The sequence below is a fragment of the Ananas comosus genome, linkage group 19 (assembly GCF_001540865.1).
Source record: "Ananas comosus cultivar F153 linkage group 19, ASM154086v1, whole genome shotgun sequence".
NCBI lineage: Eukaryota > Viridiplantae > Streptophyta > Magnoliopsida > Poales > Bromeliaceae > Ananas > Ananas comosus.
In genome coordinates this window covers 2,335,388-2,354,795 of record NC_033639.1, presented here as the reverse complement: position 1 = coordinate 2,354,795, position 19,408 = coordinate 2,335,388, and the positions used below count along the sequence as shown (strand labels likewise).

General features: G+C 40.0%; 1 protein-coding gene across 1 annotated transcript in view; it reads right to left on the bottom strand.

Annotated features, from left to right (window-relative positions):
• Positions 1-16,355, bottom strand: part of LOC109725237 (ABC transporter G family member 26) — a 28,090-nt gene extending 11,735 nt beyond the window's left edge. Inside the window, exon 1 of the mRNA XM_020254343.1 lies at positions 16,206-16,355. Coding sequence (XP_020109932.1) covers positions 16,206-16,355 — 150 coding nt within the window. The remainder of the gene's footprint in view (positions 1-16,205) is intronic.

Here is a 19,408-nt window from a genome sequence, read left to right as displayed (position 1 = left end):
CTATTGTAATTTAAACTAATGTATTACAATATAAATAACTAACACCTCCGAGAGAGGACATAAGACAATTTTTCAAATTCTTTATTCTCTTACAATCTTCATTAACTAACTAATGGCCCTGGGCAATCTGGAGGGTCGAAAGGTAAGACGAAGAGGAAGCTGCTCGAAGATGAAGTTTTCTGTCGTCCTGCGAAGCCCTCTTGTGAAACTTTCACCAGCAATGGAGAAGAGGACATAAGTGTTGGAGGTGAGGGAGATAGGTGAAGGAAAGAAGGAGCACGACAAGATTGAGAAGTGGTGTCGATAATGCAAGGTTGGATGGATTTTAATAGAGAAAGAAATTGATTGTTGGGGTGTTTTGAGAGGGCATATTTGCTCGGTCCTAACCACACCACTAGCGCGTTTGAAGGAACAAATATGCAATGACAAAATTATCATTTCACTTACTAATTATTAAAAACAAACAGTAAACTAATGATAACTGTTGATACCAAAATTGAGCCGACCTAATCCACGTATGAGCCAATAAAAACACGTGGTACACCAGGAGTCGGCAATAAGGCGCCTGAAGGACAAGAAGGCGGGAACGGTTGAAGATTGGGGCGTAACTTCCATGAGGAGTTAGTATAACTTCCACGATCATGGTTACAACCACTCCCCCCAACTACTTTCAACCAACTAATAATGTGGGCTATAAATAGTAACTTTGAAGCCTGCAATAAGGGTCTTCGCCCCTGCGCACAAAAGACCACCTTTATTTTCCTGCATCTTTCTTTCCTGCATTTACCGCTTTTCATAGGAGTAGCTCTCGTAACTTAGCATACTTGGAGTCTGTCTGCCCTACGGGCATCACTCCCCTGTTCTTTTACTTGGAGTCTCTCTGCCCTACGGGCATCACTCCCCTGTTCTTGTACGTCTATTCAATAGAAAGTCATTTTCGGCTTTTCTCGCCGATCAGATCTCGAGTTGTTTAGTCATTCGGCTCATCTCCCAGTCGAATTCTGGGCTTCCCCTCTTCATTCGGCTCATCCCGCCGAATCGAATTTACTGTGGAGGTTTTCGAACCCTGCTGATTCAATCCCTCATCGGTCGAATCGCTTGATCTGTCGTGGGCGCAAACTTCGAGGGTCACCATCCGCGGCCGCTCATCATTCCCGACGCTCTTCCCGAGAAGGATTCTTGACCGGGTCAAGGGTCGGGACTTTCAGCCGCCAAAAAATTTTTGGCACGCCCGGTGGGACACATTTTTAAGTAAATTTATATTTTATATAAATTATGGATGATGATCTACGTAATAGGGTTGTTCCTAGAAATTCTGAAAGTGATCAACCTAGTGATTCAGACAATGCTGGCGAATGTCAAGCAGTTTTGCCAGTTGAAGGAGAAACTAGTGGACAGTCGGCTCATCAAGAGCCGAGTCTAACTCAGGCACTCGGCCAGATGAGCCGAGTCCTGCAAACTTTAGATCAAAATATCCATCAAAGTACCGCTCGACTAGACGCGGTGCTGGCCGCTATCACGGCCTATAATGAAAATATTGCACGAATAGGGCAATTATTGACTCGAAATGAGCAACCAATGACAGGCTTACAAAGGCCTATGATGACACCAGTGTTGCAAAATCCTGCGACACCGGTAAATGGACAGCCCCAATACCAGGGGGCACCATTCCAAGCGGCTTACAGACCGGCCGTCGTCAATACCGGTCAACAGCCGGAAATTACATGGGGATTGCCACCACCTCCGCCGATGGCAGCATACCAGCCCCAAAATGTAGGGGCTAGAGCTGGGGGGCAGGCCCCTAATGATATGCAAGGAGCGAACCCTGCAATACAGAATTCTGGAGTTCCTCAAGGGCCAAATTCGGCTCAAGCACAAGCTCCGCTGTATGCTCAGATTGAGGAAGTCATTCGGAATACCTTCGGAGTAGGGGCCAGGCCGGCTATGCGGCCTGTTTTTCGATCCCCGTATCCAGCAAATATAGATACAGAGCATCCGTATCCGGCAAACTGGAAAATGCCGAAGTTCGACAAGTTCTCGGGCGATGAGACCGAGAATACGGTCGAGCATATAGCCCGGTTCACGGCCCAATGTAGAGAAGCGGCCGCTGACTCATTTTTGAAACTTCGATTATTTAACACGTCGTTAACTAAAACGGCGTTTACTTGGTATACAAGTTTATCAGCCAATTCCGTCCAAGATTGGGACGAATTGGAAAGAAAATTTCATGAGCGATTCTATAGATCGGAGCCACAATTATCGGTCGCCGACTTGGCTTTATACCGACAAATGTCAGGTGAAACGGTCGAAGAGTATTTGGATCGTTTCAAAGTAGCCAAAACCCGGTGCTTTATGAGAATGCCGGAATCAGAGTTCGCCAAAATGGCGTTAAATGGTCTGCATTTTAAGATAAAAGACCATTTTGAAGATAAGTATTTTTCTAACCTATTTGATCTAGGTGTTCGAGTTGCCCAATACGAGCAATTTCAGAAGAAAAGTGAGGACGATCGGCTGCAATGGAGCCGATATAAAAATCAAAGCAAAGGCAAGGAGAAATCCTTGCTAGAAGAACAGTCGGTTCAAGAAGAGCCGAGCCAATCGAGTGAAAGTGAAGAATCGGCTGATAAAGCCGAGATATAGCCACTTTCTTTAAGAAGAATTTCTGGATAGAAAAATATTCGGTTCAAGAAGAGCCGAACTAATCGAATAAAAGTAAAGAATCGGCTGATGAAGCCGAGATATATGTGGCTGGGATGATAAAACGTCGTTTTCCTAAAGCCGACCAAGACCAGCGAAACTAAAGCTTGGGTCTCGGCTGTGCTTTTGAACAGTCGATTTGGCACCAATAGTCATCCGAATGTTTATTCGAAAGACTATTGGGGGGGCATTGTTGATACCAAAATTGAGCCGACCTAACCCACGTATGAGCCAATAAGGACACGTGGTACACCAGGAGTCGGCAATAAGGCGCCTGAAGGACAAGAAGGCGGGAACGGTTGAAGATTGGGGCGTAACTTCTATGAGGAGTTAGCATAACTTCCATGGGGAGTTAGTATAACTTCCACGATCATGGTTACAACCACTCCCCCCAACTACTTTCAACCAACTAATAATGTGGGCTATAAATAGTAACTTTGAAGCCTGCAATAAGGGTCTTCGCCCCTGCGCACAAAAGACCACCTTTATTTGCCTGCATCTTTTTTTTCTACATTTACCGCTTTTCATAGGAGTAGCTCTCGTAACTTAGCATACTTGGAGTCTGTCTGCCCTACGGGCATCACTCCCCTGTTCTTTTACTTGGAGTCTGTCTGCCCTACGGACATCACTCCCCTGTTCTTGTACGTATATTCAATAGAAAGTCATTTTCGGCTCTTCTCGCCGATCAGATCTCGAGTTGTTTAGCCATTCGGCTCATCTCCCAGTCGAATTCTGGGCTTCCCCTCTTCATTCGGCTCATCCCACCGAAGTGAATTTACTGTGAAGGTTTTCGAACCCGGCTGATTCGATCCCTCATCGGCCGAATCGCTTGATCCGTCGTGGGCGCAAACTTCGAGGGTCACCATCCGCGGCCGCTCATCATTCCCGACACTCTTCCCGAGGAGGATTCTTGACCGGGTCAAGGGTCGGGACTTTCGGCCGCCAACAATAACAAATCAGAAGGACAAATATAAACGTGTTGGAACTTTTAGAGAGACAAATCTGATAACTTATTATTTGTCGGGATATGTTTGCTATTCGATATCTTTACTTAGATATGTATGAAATTAACCCAATTTTTTTGCCGGCTTGTTGGTATAATTACCAAGAACAAATTCAATTTATTCTAAAAAATCTCGAGTCCCTCCATACTGGAATCTCAGGCTAGAGCAAGTCGATCGATCTCATTTTTTTTGTTTGACATCAGAAGAGTAATAAATGTACTAATTTAATTTATAGGTAAATATTAGTCGATCATTGTATAAAGCTAAAGGGAGGGACAACTTATTCCCTGGGAGGCCGAAACTATATATGTTATTCTAAAATAACTCAATTTAATTGAAATTACTATTTGTCTCAAAGTTTACTGTATTTTCTGGAATTAGCAAGATTATTACTTGAGTATAAACTTGCTAATTGCGAGACAAATGCATAGATATATACTTCAGTCGTGTCAGTTGTAACACTTTACACTTTGTGCGTAGGCAATACACAAATCAGGAAGGCATGCATTGATCAGGCATAAATAAGTTAAAAATATGAAACTTTCTCACTGATTAGGAGCTAGGGATGCAAACGGATCCGGGTTGGTGGAGCTCCCGCCCCGGTCCGTCCCGACGGGGGCAGTAAATGGAAGAAAATAAACGGATTGGGGGCGGAAAACGGGGTAAATTTTACGATTCAAGACGGATTCCGGGCAGGAAACGGGAGAAATTTTGACCTGCCCCGAATCCGTCCTGAGAATTATTTATATTTTAAAAAAATATTTCTAAAAAATAATGTATTTACAAAACAAGTTAAAAATACAAATAAGTTAGTACTTTCATTTCTAATGTATTTGAAACTTTTGAATTTTGTTTTGAATTGCGATTGATATTTTTGATTTTTATAATTGATATTGTTAAATTATATATATAATATTATTAAAAATTATTAATTTATAATTTATAAAATATTAATAATATTATAATTTTATAAAAAAATATTAGTTGGCGAGGTGGATTCGGGGTGCCGGCGGGAGGCAGGTTACGAGGCGGGGCGGATTATGGAATGTATTTTTTAATCCGTCATGGATTCGGGGCGGGAGGGGGGCCGGGGCTCCCGCCCCCAGATCCGCCCCGTTTGCATCCCTATTAGTAGCATAGTTAGGGGAAGTGTAATGTGCTCTTCAAAATTATTGAGTAAATTCTTTGCATAATTCTCCTCTAGTTATTCACCTTGGCCAATGATTTATTACCTAGACATTTTAGTTACAAAAATACATTAGTCCCTGTCCTAATAACTTAATTCAGTTGAAGTGGAAATAATTAGCATGCACTTAGTTATATCATTGTAAAGTTAGAAGCGCATGGGAAGTACTATTTGATTATTTAGCACATAAATGAGGTTAATTAAGTTCATACTATGTGCACAATGTTAGAATAATAAGTAATCCAAAAGTTAATTTCAAAATATAGTTAGAGATAAATTTAAATCTTTTATTTCATTGTTATTAGGATTTGGAGTTATATTTAGATTAGAATTTATACATTGTTTGGAGGTCTATATATTGAGGCCTGTGGATTAAAAACCTATCCCCAGGGTCGAGAAGTATTTTTAGATTTTTTATTAATAAACTATTAGTTTAGTTATCTTTTTCCTTTAATATCTCTTTTTCATGTTATTTTATTTTAGAATTTTAAATTCTGAGTTACATAATCAGTATGAGTGCAAATACCGATTTCAATACAGAATATCTGGAAAAGGCAAGTTGTGAAGTAAAATGAACGGTGTTAGAAAACCTACTTTCGTCGTAAATTAATAATCTATTGGTTAATAGTTGATAAACAAATTTGTTCAGTTATATTATATTCAGGTTTTTGTAATTTATTCTTGGTAAGTGCGGGATTAATGCATAAAATGATAAATAGTAGAAAGACAATGCAAGTGCATTTAGAGAAAGAAGAAAAAAAATCTACTTTCAGAATGAGAATAGTTGGTCTAGTAACTTTAGTATGGTTATCTTCTTTTTTTTACAAACACAAATTCCATACAATGCACTACGCGAGTTTATCAAGAATTACTTGTACTCTATACAGACAAGCCATATGTTTTGCAAGAAAAGACAAAAGCATAGTTTCTTTTATTTTTATTTTTATATTCTTTTCTCTTTATTGAAGATCTCATTCTATATCGTCACCCGCTCGACGAGACGCCCCTCGCGAGGTCCTCTAACGCCCCTCCCTGCTCGAAAATCCAGGCGGCGTCCTGCTTCCACTACTACAGGGACTTCCTCCTCCTCTACCTCCACTCTCCCCAAGAGTGCAAACTGCTCTTTCCCCTTACAAGCCAGCCTTGTAAGGTCTAGCCTCAAGTCCCCATTTGAAATTTTACCAGAAAGAGTAGCTCCGTGGTTCTCGAGGAGACCATCGGACCATCAAGTCGAGTTCTATTTCTCCTGAAGAGTGCTTCGCTCCTGCACCCTATAAGATGGGTTTCCAACCAGCGGACAAAGCTGTGATACACCTTCCGCAGCCGCCTCGTGCCTAGCCGGAGTAGCAGGGATGGTGCTCATCTCCTGAGATTCTAGTGGAGCTATTACGCCATCTGTCTCTCAACTCCGACGAGTTCTAGGTGTCTCTGGTCGTGTCCCTTTCTGTGGAATTGTGTGCCCTTGCTTCCCCACCTTGAAAGTTGACCCTCGCAATATTTCGGCCAAGGGGATCCGTTTGATCGCCCCCTTCGTTCGGGTCACTCTCGATGAAGGGATGCCACGATCATCACCTCCAAAAAGGGCTGATCTCTCCAGTAGAACAGCGATAGAAAGGATGATATCCCCCAAAGTTATTGCCAAATTTTCAGGAATGTCCACTAGGTTATCAACGGTGATCTGACAACGAAAGCCCGTGAGATCTAGCATGTCGAGGCTCTCGTCGTCATCTCGAAGGTATCTGCCGAAATCGCTAATAATGGATGCAACTCTGTATTCTGACCAACACCCAAACAACAAGTTTGCGAGCTTGATTCATGCTTTATATGTAATCTGGGAACGTCTCGTGCCGTAGGAGTTCTAATCGTAGCATCGAAGTTGGCAGTGCTGGAATCTAATGTCCTCTATATAAATAAACGTGTCCAGTTGTACCCACTTAGACAAAAGAATCGCAAAGTCCCTCTCACGGTGATAGGCAACGTGAAAATGGTCGGAGAGCCCGCCATAACGATTGGCGTGATTGCTCACTACCGTTTCCTGTGGGCAGTGACCCAGTCTAGCTGGTTCCACTACATTCGCAAGGACAGCATTCCGGCAAATCTGTTGACGAGAATGGAATCCTTCGATTAGTGGAACAAACACCTTTGATCAAAGTAGGCCGAAATCCACAAGCCCTCTGTATCTTCCCCTGAATCAAGTCATTGCAAGCACTGCAAAAGCACGCAGAATGCCCGAGCCTGAGGCACAAAGAGCACCAGAGAGGGTCTCTGCACTCTCGAACTTAATGGTCTTTAGCAAGACACCTAAAACATCTCCCCTTGAAGGAGAAGCGGTGGGGGAGAAGATACCTCGGATGTCTCAAATTGGGAGAATAGGCTGGTCTTTTGAGGCGTGGAGTGTGGCTGAGAAGGGCTTTTTTATAGGACCTCTATCGAGGAATCTCCGTCTTGACAGAAGACACCACATTTCTCTCCTGAGTAGAAGTGGGGATATCCCTAGACCCCCTAGAACTCCTCTCCAATTAGGGGCACTACTCAAGAGGAGTTCTATAAAAACCGATGTGAGTTGAGGGGAGATCGCCATCAAAGAAATGACACGGGGCTATGGAATCTCCCCGGTGCTCTGCCCAAGAGACCTTGAGGTTTGTCTTTTACTTTTTGTCCCTGTGGTTTTAGAGCTTTCTCCAGAATGCCTATCATGTGAGGTGAAATCATTCTTCCTCCCCTCTGTAGCTTTTTCTTCAATTTTTGGAACCTTGCTGCTAACTCCAAGCCAAGTACGAGAAACTAAGGTGTCAATCGCCAAGCTACTCTAGTCCTTGGTAGTTAGCTCTCGATTGCTGAGGAGGCTGTAGATTCTCTTTTGAGTCTCTTCCCGTTGCTGCCCTGCTCCCTACCACCCCCGTAGTCTCCGGCACCGTTCACCTTCCACACATGCAGCTCAACATTTTCATCTTTCTTTCTATTTTCAAAATACTTTCTTCGGCTGCTATGTGTATATCCTTGCAATGACAGGAAATATAAGCATTGTGTGGGTCGGGACGACACCGAAGGTGATCATATGCGAGCCAGAGATGATGAGAGAGGTGCTAACGGGTCCTCCAGTCTTCTATGCGGTGAAACTTCTAGGGCAGAGGGAAAGGGTGTCGAGTCCCCCTGCACATTACACTTTTCCAGCTAGCTCAGTTCTGTGGGCAGGTTGTTTAACCATCTGGATGGGTTTCGGGCCCTTACTCCTGCCCGCCCAGCCTATAATTATGTTGGATTTCTGGATCCTTTGCCTTCTCTGTGGGCCCAATCGGGCGTTCCAGTAGCCTTCAGTTCGCAGATTATAATCTATAGTGGGCCTTTGACTCTCCGAGTCTTTGATTTAGCGTTCTCCTTTCGTAGGGCCCTACCTCTCCCTACTGAGGAGACTTGATTCCGTCTAGACCTATAGGTCGACGTCAGCACTGAACACTAGGGTCCTAGCGATTGGAGGGAAAACTACTTGGAGCTTTATGGGGACGACAAGGTGACAGTGGAGGCATGTAGTAACACCGCTGGCACTAATGGGGGGATAGAAGGCGGGCTCCTTGATATATTGCACGTGAGTTTGACGTGCTCTAAAAATGATATTCAGAGGGAAAAGACGATCACTTGCAGCGACCATGAGGGAACTAGTGGAAATGCTTCCTTGTCGCCCAGAAAAAGTGTTCGACTGGCCACGCATCAGAGTGAGCACTCACTTATAAGAGCGAAAGCATGTAAACTGCAATTAAAGGAGGGGACAAACTTGGAATTCAAGTCGTGCTGTGTAAGAATCCTCAGGAGATGATTATCAAAATGACCAATGGTTTTTGTGCCTCAACCATTAATAAGATTAAGAAGAAAATTGCTAAGTGCAAGATTATCCTTAGCGACAACGAGGCATGCAATTTCAAGGAGTTCCTGAGCACAACCTCATAGAGTATGCAGCTTGGGCTTGGCTCTGACGTAGGTGGTCTGCTTTTGTTATCATGTTTCAAACATGTAGTTGGAATGTTAAGAGTCTAAATGATCCGCGAAAAAGGTGTCTAGTCAAGTCTGTGGTTTCTAAGTTTAAGAGGTCTGTTTTATATTTTCAAGAATCTAAAGTTGGAGATGTCTTTCGCTCATTCCTCAACTCGTTTGCCAGAACTTTTTTTGATAAATGCCATTTTATTAAAGCAAGGAGAATGTTAGGTGGCAGAGTCACTTGCTGGAGCTCTAAATTCTTCTTGTGTAGTGAAGTATTAATGAGCAAATTTTTCCTTACTATCCGACTAAATCACTGCACCAGTGGTTCGCAATTCTATGTTACAAACGTCAACGGCCCACCTTCATGGGATGGAAAGGAGTTTTGTGAGAAACTAGCCACGCTTAAAGGTGTCTGCAACGGCCTGTGGGTGATGTGCGGAGATTTCAATCTTACTAGCTAGGAATCAACAGAAGAGAAGGGGTAGAAGCTGGTGTGGACAACTTATGACCATGCTCACAGACCTCCTAAATGGCTTATGGCTTGCAGATGATTGATCTACCTATGGGCAAACAAAACATCACATGGTCTAATATGCAAAGTTGCCCCACCCTAGCCAAGCTAGATTGTTTCCTAATCTCTACTGAATAGGATCAATCTTTTCCGCTGACCAAAGTTCTGGCTATTCCAAGAATTACATCTGATCACACACCGATTCTGCCCTCCACTAGCAATAAATTGAATAGTGGAATGTTCAAATTCGAAGAGTTCCGGCTTGCACGTGAAGATTTCCACAATCTTATACCCACATGGTGGAAGGTGGTATCGAGCAAAAGGGCTAGCATCCTTACCTTCGTAGCTAAGATCAGACATTGTCGCAAGAGAATTAAAAAATAGTGTTCCACGAGTTACTACAGCGTCTCAAAATCAAAGAAATCTATCTCAAAAGAGATCCAGCAGCTGGATCAATTGGAGGAACGCCAACGCTTGACCCACCAACATCTTGAGAACCGAAGCCTGCTCAAGAAACAGCTTTTGCAGATAGTGGCGGATGAGAAAACTTTATGGAAAACTCGCGCTAAGCAAAAGTAGTTAAAAGAAGGTGATGGTAACACAAATTTCTTTTCACGCATGGGCGAATGGAAGGAGACGCAAGAATACCATAAGCGTGGTTGAAGACGAAGGCAGGAATCTTTACAGTGAGGGGGAAAAAAAAGAGTATTTTTACAACAAGTTCACAAATGTTCTCGCCCCATACACCACTGGTAGTGCGTTGTTGGGAGATTAGAGCTACCTTTTCAGGGGAAGTACTCTACTGAGTGCTGAGCATCTCACCTCCCCTTTCTCCTTGGAAGAGATCAAGAAAACCACTTTTCAGTTAGGTAATGATAAGGCGCCTAGACCAGACGGGTTTAATTTGAGGCTCTATCAGAGGTTCTGGAAGATAATCAAAGGCGATCTTCTCAGTATTTTTCAGGACCTTTTCGATGGCACCCTAGACATAGGACCTATGGACTATTCTTTTATCTATCTCATTCCTAAAAAAGAAGAGGCTAAATCGGCAGGTGATTTCAGGCCGATTAGCCTCATTGGCAGGCCACAAAAAATCATTTCAAAGGTGCTCGCAAATAGACTAGGAGTTATGAAGTATATGTTAGAATTTATTGTGTTTTTTGGTGATTTAAAACTTCATGGGCTTCCTAGAAAACCCAATATTCCATCTGCTTTGCCTGGGAGACCATACTAAGGTTGCCACATGTGAAGATTAGTCTCACATTGGAAACTAAAAGTATATTATTGTTATTTATATATTCCTTCCTTCTCAAGTTAATTGCTGGAAAAAAAATATGAGAGTTATGCTCTGAATTAAACACACGCACACACGGCATGAGCACAAGCACAAGCCGAGCCAGGCCGGGTGGCGGTGCGCGCGGTCCAGGCATTCGGTTTATTTTATTTTATTTTTATTTTTATTTTTTTTATCTTTATCTTTTAGGAGCCCTAACCCGTATCCGTATATTATGAACTCGTAGGCTTATTTTGCGCTACATGGAATTGACACGTTGAAACAAGATCTTTGCCTTGGATATAAATTGAAGGAGGTTGCATGAGTTCAACCTGAACATGGGCTTACTTGAGAGCAAAAACCCTAATATCTACCTCGTCTTCTTCCATTTTCTCGCCATTGATATTTTGCGCTGATTTTCACTGAGCTTTCTAATCTTTTTGTTTCTTTTACTATAGTAAATAAATTTTTTCTTTTCACATATATATATATATATATATATATATATATATATATATATATATATATATATATTGTGGTTAACATTGCTATAGTCCTGAACATATATATACTATAGTTACTGCACTGATAATTCGTAGTATATTTATTTTTCAGTATATATATTTTGTAATCTCCCTGAATAAAACGTAGAATATCTTACTATTATTCTTTTGAAATTCAAAACAGTCTTGTGATATTACAGTAGGATTATTTGTGAACAGACTTTTCATGATTGAGGATTTGGTGAAACCTTTCACTTTTGATGGTCGTAATTTTAAGAGGTGGCAAAACCAAATGAGATTCTGGCTCACCACACTTGAGCTGGTTTCTGCTATCTTAGATTCTGCTGAGAATACCAATGGATCTACACCTGAAGGTGCAATCCAGACTGCAGTAAACAGACCGGTTACACGAAGCCAAGCCTAGTCTGGATCCACTCCTCCCTCCACTAAAACTGCTACTACATCTACACCTAAAACTGTACCTCCTGTTGACCCTAACATGATCAACTATCACTGTTTAAACTGGATTCTTAGTACCCTATCTGACAAATTGTATGACATCTACTGTAGTGCTAAAACAGCTAAGAACTTTGGACATCCTTAGAAAATAAGTATGGTCGGGTTGATTCTACCCAAAAGAGATATTAGGCATCAAATCTAATTAAATTTAAGTTGGTCGATAATAAGTTTATGTCTGATCAGCTTCATGATTTTGAGTATATAGTTGAGCCGCTTAGATCTAGTAGTGTAGATCTTGATGAGAGTTTCTTAGTTGTCGCCCTTATAGATAAGTTGCCACGCTCTTGGTCGCACCATACAAATGATCTTAACTACAATCAGAAATAGCTATTCCTGAATTATGTTCTAAAATCCATTAGGATAGAAGAGTCAAACCAAGCTAGGGATAAAAAGTCCAGTGAACCTACAACTCAAGCCAACCTAGTAGAGCATCCCAAAAATAAGAGTAGAAACTTCCAGCCTAATATGAACTTTAAGAAGAAGTCTTTCCACCATAGGAAGTTCAACCCAAACTTTAAGAAATCCAAACCTGAGAAAAGTGGAGACAACTCTGGTTGCTTTGTATGTGGGAAGACGAACCACTTTGCGAAAGATTTCTACTTCCGCATGACTCGACCTTCCGTCCTAAAGAAGAAGAAGAGAGCTCCACCTAAGTGCCAGATGAATATGCTGACTGCTGGGTCTGACCCATCTGATTTCACTATCAGGTTAGGATCTAGTTTACATGAAGTTAATCTTGCCTATAGTTCTTCTGATTGGTGGATAGATACTAGAGCTAATGTTCATGCTTGTTCTGATCGTTCGTGCTTTTCCACCTATCAGGACTCATGTGGAGGATCGTGAACATGGGGAATGCAGCCTCTTCTCACGTGCGAAGGACAGGTCGAGTGGACTTGAAGCTGACCTCCGGGAAGACCCTAACCTTACATGGAGTCCACCATGTTCCCAACCTGCATGCCTCGATCCACAAGCCTTTTCTAATCCTTTTCTCTACAGTATTTATTATTTAATTTTTTTAGGAATTTTTCTAAAACTAAAGTTAAACTTTTGAATTGCTTTTAAAGAAAATTTTACTAAAAGATTAGAAAGATTTTCCAACAGGATATCATCTCCCCAACCCAGTCCACTTTCCTTAAAGGGCGGTTCATTCTGGACTCCTTTGATACTGCTAATGAGATTGTTAGTTGGTGCTCGCAATTAGGTGTGGAAAGTGTCGAAATCAAAGCTGATTTTGAGAAAGTGTATGACAGAGTGATATGGGACTTTCTAAAATAGGTCATAAAGTGGTTAGGATCAAACAATAAATGGTGCGGATGAATAGACCAATGTATTTCCAATGCGAAAGTAGCAGTATTAGTTAACAGAGCACCGACAAATTGGATAAAAGCTAAAAGGAGCCTGCGGCAAGGCGATCCACTTTTCCTATACCTCTTCTTGCTGGTGGTAAAAGGGTTGGCAAGATTGACGGAAAGAGCGATGAGAAATGGCATGCTAAGAAGTGCCGGACCCACCAAGACCTCTAAGGTAGCCATCATTTAGTACGCCGTGTTAAGTATTGTGTGTTGGCAAGTTTCGTGATTTGAGTCGGAGTCTTGCAAGGTTCGGTGTGGATTGTCGAAGCTTGAAGAATCCAAGACTTCAAGGAAATTCAGAAACATCTCATGGTGTGAATCACGATGCTAAGGTAAGGTTTTGAATTATGTTATGGTGATTCATACTTATTTGTGACATTAGAATCATGTAATCAAATGATTTATGGATTAGAAAGTGGTTTTGATACTTTTGAAACCCGAGAAGATGCAATTCTGGAAATTGCATTGAGTACCGGTGCTGCATTGGCCTGGTATCGGTACTGCGGCTGGTTCCAGTACTGCATTGGCCTGGTACTTGTACTCAGCTTAAGGAATTTTTTGTTTCGTCTTTTGGTACCCGTACCAACTTGATGCAGTATCGGTAAGCAATGTAAAATTTCTTAATCTTTCTAATTCGACTCTAATTAATTCTAAGGTCTATAAATAAGCTATTCGGGTTCTCTAATTGATAGAACATCACAAGAATATATGTTTGAGAAACCCTAGAGGCTAGGTTTTCGTTCTAAACCTATTTTCCACAAATTAACCTCTTTTAGGTCAATTCGAGATATTAAAATTTAATATCTATATGTCGAATTGATCTAAGTTTCGCTTAGAGATTATTCTCTGGTTCTTCATCGATACTCTAAGCAAAGGATCACCATAAGCATGATATTCTTCATGTACGGCGTCGTGGAGTTGGTGTGATCGAAGGCGGTTCGAGGATTCGAATCGTGTGCTCGTGGATTCGAGTGGCGTTCGTGGATTCGGACGTGTGCGAGGCGTTCGTAGATTCGAGCGTGAGGGCGTGGACAACCCGGAGGATTGTGCGAGATTCATAGGAGGTTGAGAAAAGTCGAGTCTGTGGAGTCGATAATCAACTTATAATCTTTTCTCTTAGTGAATTATTTTTTCGCGTATTGGTCCCGTGGATTTTTTATTCCAAGTTAAAGTTTTTCCACATAAATCTCGACGTAATTTTTAATTTTCGCATATAATTTTTATCACATTGAGATTTGTGGTTTTTGGCCTATACACCTATTCACCCCCCTCTAGGTGTTTGATACTATCTAGATAGATCCTAGGGCTCCTCATAACTTACATGCCGATGATACGATCTTCTTCTAGGAAGCTAAGGAAAGCATATTACAAATCTCCTTTTTATTTGGCAACTGTTTGAGTGGGCATCTAGGTTGAAGATCAACCATAATAAGTCTGAACTTTTCTACCTAGGGGGAAACAAACAACTAGGTGAGAGACTCGCCGCGATTTTGGGATGTAGGCTGGGATCTTTCCAGATTTGATACCTAGGACTCCCTTTTACAAACGGCAGGTTGCGAATGAAGGATTGGTGGCCTGTAATCGGTAAAGTAGAGAAACAGATTGAAGGGTGGCAAGCTAAACTCTTGTCTCGTGGACGAAGGTTGGTGCTTATCAACTCGGTACTTGTGAGCTTGCCTCTTTATTATTTCTCAATTTTTAGGGCGCCTAAATAGGTTATTAGGTGAATAGAAGCACTACGGAGGATTTTCTCTGGCATGGAGGAGGAATTATAGCGGGTGGTCTCTGTCTGGTTAGGTGGAAGGAGATTTGTAGAAGCAAAAAAGAGGGAGGGCTAGGGTCATGGGCCTAGAGAACATGAACTTAGCCTTACTATCTAAATGGTGGTGGAGGTTTTTATCAGATAGCAATCACCAATGGAGCCCTTTAATTGAGGGCACTTATTACACTAGGAGGAAACCGCTAAAAGAAGGTGTCCTTCAGACCACACTCCTTATGGTGGAGGAGCATGGAGGAGCATTTTAAAAATCAAGAATATTTTTAAGTGTGGTGTCCTTTTCAGTTGGCAACGAGCAAACAGTTAGCTTTTGGACAGACATCTGGAATGGCCAAGTGCCCTTATGAACCTCATTCCCTCGAATATATGATCAAGTGGCAAGTAAGAACCTCAGGGTGACAGAGTATTAGAGAAGGAACGAATGGAAGTGGAGTAAGATCCTATCCGGCTTCTCGCCTTCTTCTCACTAGGACAGGGAACTAATCTTGAAGCTTAAAGAGTTGATCCTTGAGATCCCAATGCTCAACAAAAAGGACAAGATTAGGTAGAGATAGGATGGATCTAATATGTTCTCAGTCAAATCACTTTATAAATTCTTACAAGATGGCGGGGTATGAATTAGAAGCGTAAATCACTTATAGAAGGTTAGATTCCCGCCGAAAGTAAAGATCTTTATGTGGTTAGTCATGAAACAAAAGGTGCCCACAATGGACAACCTCTTAGAAAAGGGATGGAGTGACGGGGAGAACTGTGTCTTCTGCTTGTCATCGTCGGAGACAATGGATCACCCTTTCGGTAGCTGCCTTAGTGCTAAACCTTTGCTGGAGGTCTTGCTTCCAAACAAACGGTACCTCACCCTTTGTTCGTCTATAAGCTGGTTGTGGGACGATAACAAAATTAAAGGCGATTCGCTAGAGAGGAGGGAGCTAGCGACGGTCGTCACTACGTGGTGGGTCATCTGGTTGGAACAGAATTGCCGTATTTTTCAGGATACTAAGCACTCACCGGGTTATTTGTTGGCCAAGATCCACTCTCTCAGGGAGCAATGGGACCACTTTTGTGTTAACTAGTTTTTTTTCCCTGAGGTCTGGTTGTCTCAGTTTGTAGCCCAGTACATCCCCTAAATGAATGAAGCAGTAGCATGCTACCTTTCTCAAAAAAAAGAAAATCTCATTTTATAAACTCACCAAGAATTGCATGCCTGAGTATAGAAGTTCATGTATCCAACCACATAGAATTTATATTTAGAATTTACATTTATATATAAAATAAAAAAAAGGATATGGGGTTCAGTGTGAAATTAATATATGTTATTGGTTTAAAGTATACTCACAACGTAAAGCTACAAAATACTAAAGAGAGAAAGAGAGAGAGAGAGAGAGAGAGAGAGAGAGAGAGAGAGAGAGACCTTGACAAAAATAGGAAGTGGGCCATTTTTTGGTGACCATGAACGGTCCTCCTCAATGTCAATCTCTACACTAGTCTCCCTAGCTATGGCCACTGTGTTTGCTGCGTTAGCCAATGACAGCTCAATCTCCTCTCCACTATTGATTTCCATGGCATGTAGAGAGAGAGAGAGAGAGAGAGAGAGAGAGAGAGGTGGGAGCTCTAGCAAATTAAGGAACTTGGCATGAAGGACCTTCCTCATGTGTTGATATAATGACACAAAGGCAGCATGAGTAACAACTAACAACCAAAGCCATGCCTAGATTAATTAGCCCCTTCCTCATTTTCTTAAGTCTGTTTGGTGACCCACAACCTTTCTATTTCCTAAGAAGAACCTTCTCTTCCAAATATATATATGTCCTCCAACATTCTGGTGTAAGTACACAAAAAAATATATATTAATTACATTATATTAATATTATATTGTACTTTAATATTATTTTTATTTGCTATATTTCTTTTTTTTTTTCAAAGATGTTGTGCATTATTAAATTTTATCAATCTCTACACTACATTTTAGATTTTTTTTTTCTACCTTGCACAATTTTGTTTTTTAGAGATATTAGTAAAATATTTTCTTTTTGCCCATTAGTATATTATTTCTAACAAATCGGTTATTTTAGACGAAATTTAATAATTGGGTATACGCTATGGTTTAAAGTGTATCAAGTTAGTGTCCTGTGGTTTCATTTTTATCTTTTCGCCAGCTTCTCTCTTAATATTTCATTAAATTATATACAAAAAAATTTCAGATATTCCACCTAGGTTTATCAAATATTCACTTTAATACCATTAAGTTTTAATTTTGTCATTAATTTAACAAAAAAAATTAGTGAAATTGATAATAAAAAGATAAAAATAAAATCACAGGGCACTAAATTGATACACTTTAAACCACAGGGTACTAAAGTGAGAAAGTGTGAAACTACAAAGGTGATATTTGAAATTTTTCCTTAATAATTTTATTAAGAGACACTAGTTAATTTTTTTTTTTTTACCCGTTGAAAATTTCTATCAAATTATTTTTACTATTTCTTTTATTTTTATGCATTTTTCTATTTTTGTATCAAAATGAGCTGCGTATGTGCTTTGCCACTTTCAACCAATACTTTTTTAACAAATTTCATCTAAAATTATATGTTTATTATTTATAGGATAGGGATCGGGAAAAAAATAGTCTACTAGTGTCATTGGAAAAAAAAAAAAAAAAAAAAAAAAAAAAAAAAAAAAAAAGATGATAAAAATAAAAAAAATTATAAATTGCAGTGTAATTAAGCCTAAGGGTTTCTTTCTCTTGCACGGAAGAAACAGTAGATGTGAAGTTGAGTAGCTACCTACATGTATATTTTCTAATGGACAAATTCCTTCAATGGTTTTCAAGTTACAAAACTTCAATTTTTTGTACTTAGTTTTCGAACTAGACAAGTGGAAATCAAATTCTATTATTTTTATCATCTTTATAATAATATCAGGACTTATATTGTTATTAACCGATGACGAGAACGCCGGGTCATCTTTACTCTAGGACTAAGCAATAAAACCAATTAATAACAATATAAGGGCTAAATCCAATTAACATTAGTTTGAGGACCAGTGCTGTAATTTACCCTTTCAAAAATTTTATATGTTTTGGATAGAAACTTCACCATATGTAGCCCTCCAAAGACATTAAACGTAACATCTTTATATTTGCATTCTTTTTGTTTCTTTAAACATTGCATTGTTATACACAAGCCATTTGATCATCACTGAAGAAAATAGAAACTTAAGTTCATGTATTTTCGAGAAAGGACTTTTTCCTTATACATTGAATAATCTAAATAAATATTTCTAACATTGGTATCTTTCTACTGCTATTTTTTACTCGTATGAGTTCATTGTAACCCTAAAATCCTATCGTATTTATAGAAGATCATAGGATACTAAAATCCTTGGTAAATATTAATTATTAATATCACAAGAGTTACGTGTTGTAAGAGAATATAAGGTCGAAAAATCACTAATTTAGACTTTATTATTATTTCTTTTTGACACGTATCTTTTATTCCTTTATATAGTCGAAATAGGGATGCAAATGGATCCGGGTTAGTGGAGCTCCCGCCCCGATCTGCACAGCGTGGGAATATAAAATATCGAAAAATATAACTCGCTCCGAATTCGCCGAGTAAATGAAGCGGGAGGCGGAAGACCCTTTTCTTTCTTCAATCCGTCCCGATCCGTCAAAAATCTGTCAAAAATCCGCTCCCGCCCTGATCCGCCCCAAATGAGACGATAAGTGGGAACCAAAAATAAACTAAAAAATAACCCAACCCAAATCCACCCCACCCCGACAAGAAATGAAGCAGGAGGTGGAGGAACCCTCCCGGCCTTGAATCCGCCCCCGTTTGCATCATCCCTAAGTCGAAATAAGGAATAACTCAAGAGAGGCCTTGTTCTTTTTCTTTCTTTCTTTCTTTCTTTCTTTTTTTTCCTTTAAAAAATAAAATTTTACTATAATAAAAATGAGGCATTTGCTTATTTACTCTTTACTACTAATCAAAATTTTTAAATTTATCCTAAAATTACCGATATACCTTCCTAAAATCCGATCTCATTAGCAAATCCAAGGAGAAATAGGAACATCTAAAAAATTTGTTAAAATCAACAAAAAATATTTTAGTCCTTCAGAAATAAATAAAATATTATTAAAATTTTGAAGTACATATAACAGATATTATCACAAATATTGCCGAATAACTTGAATTCTTTCAATCGAAGAGATTTGTTTGGCAAAAAATCAAAATCAAAATCAAAATCTTAAAAGCAACTTTTTTTTCTTCTTTGCTTTTTTTGTGAAATTATCATTCATGTTCGAGCTGAGATGCATTACAAACTAAACAATCATGTCTAGTTATAATATAATTTGAGGTTTCAAACAATAAAACAGCACCACCAAACAAGACCTTAGAATTTTTTTTTAACTCCTAATTTCTTTTTTTTTACCCCTCAAAATACAAACAACATGGCAGAATGTTAGAAATCGAACCTCCAACCTTTAGCCAATGGGATAAAAAACCACAGCTGAACACCTCATCAGTTTGTCTATTATTAAGAAGACCAGCAAAAGAATATGCCAATTCAAATAATATCCATGTCCACCTTAATAAACCAAATGGACACTTCTTA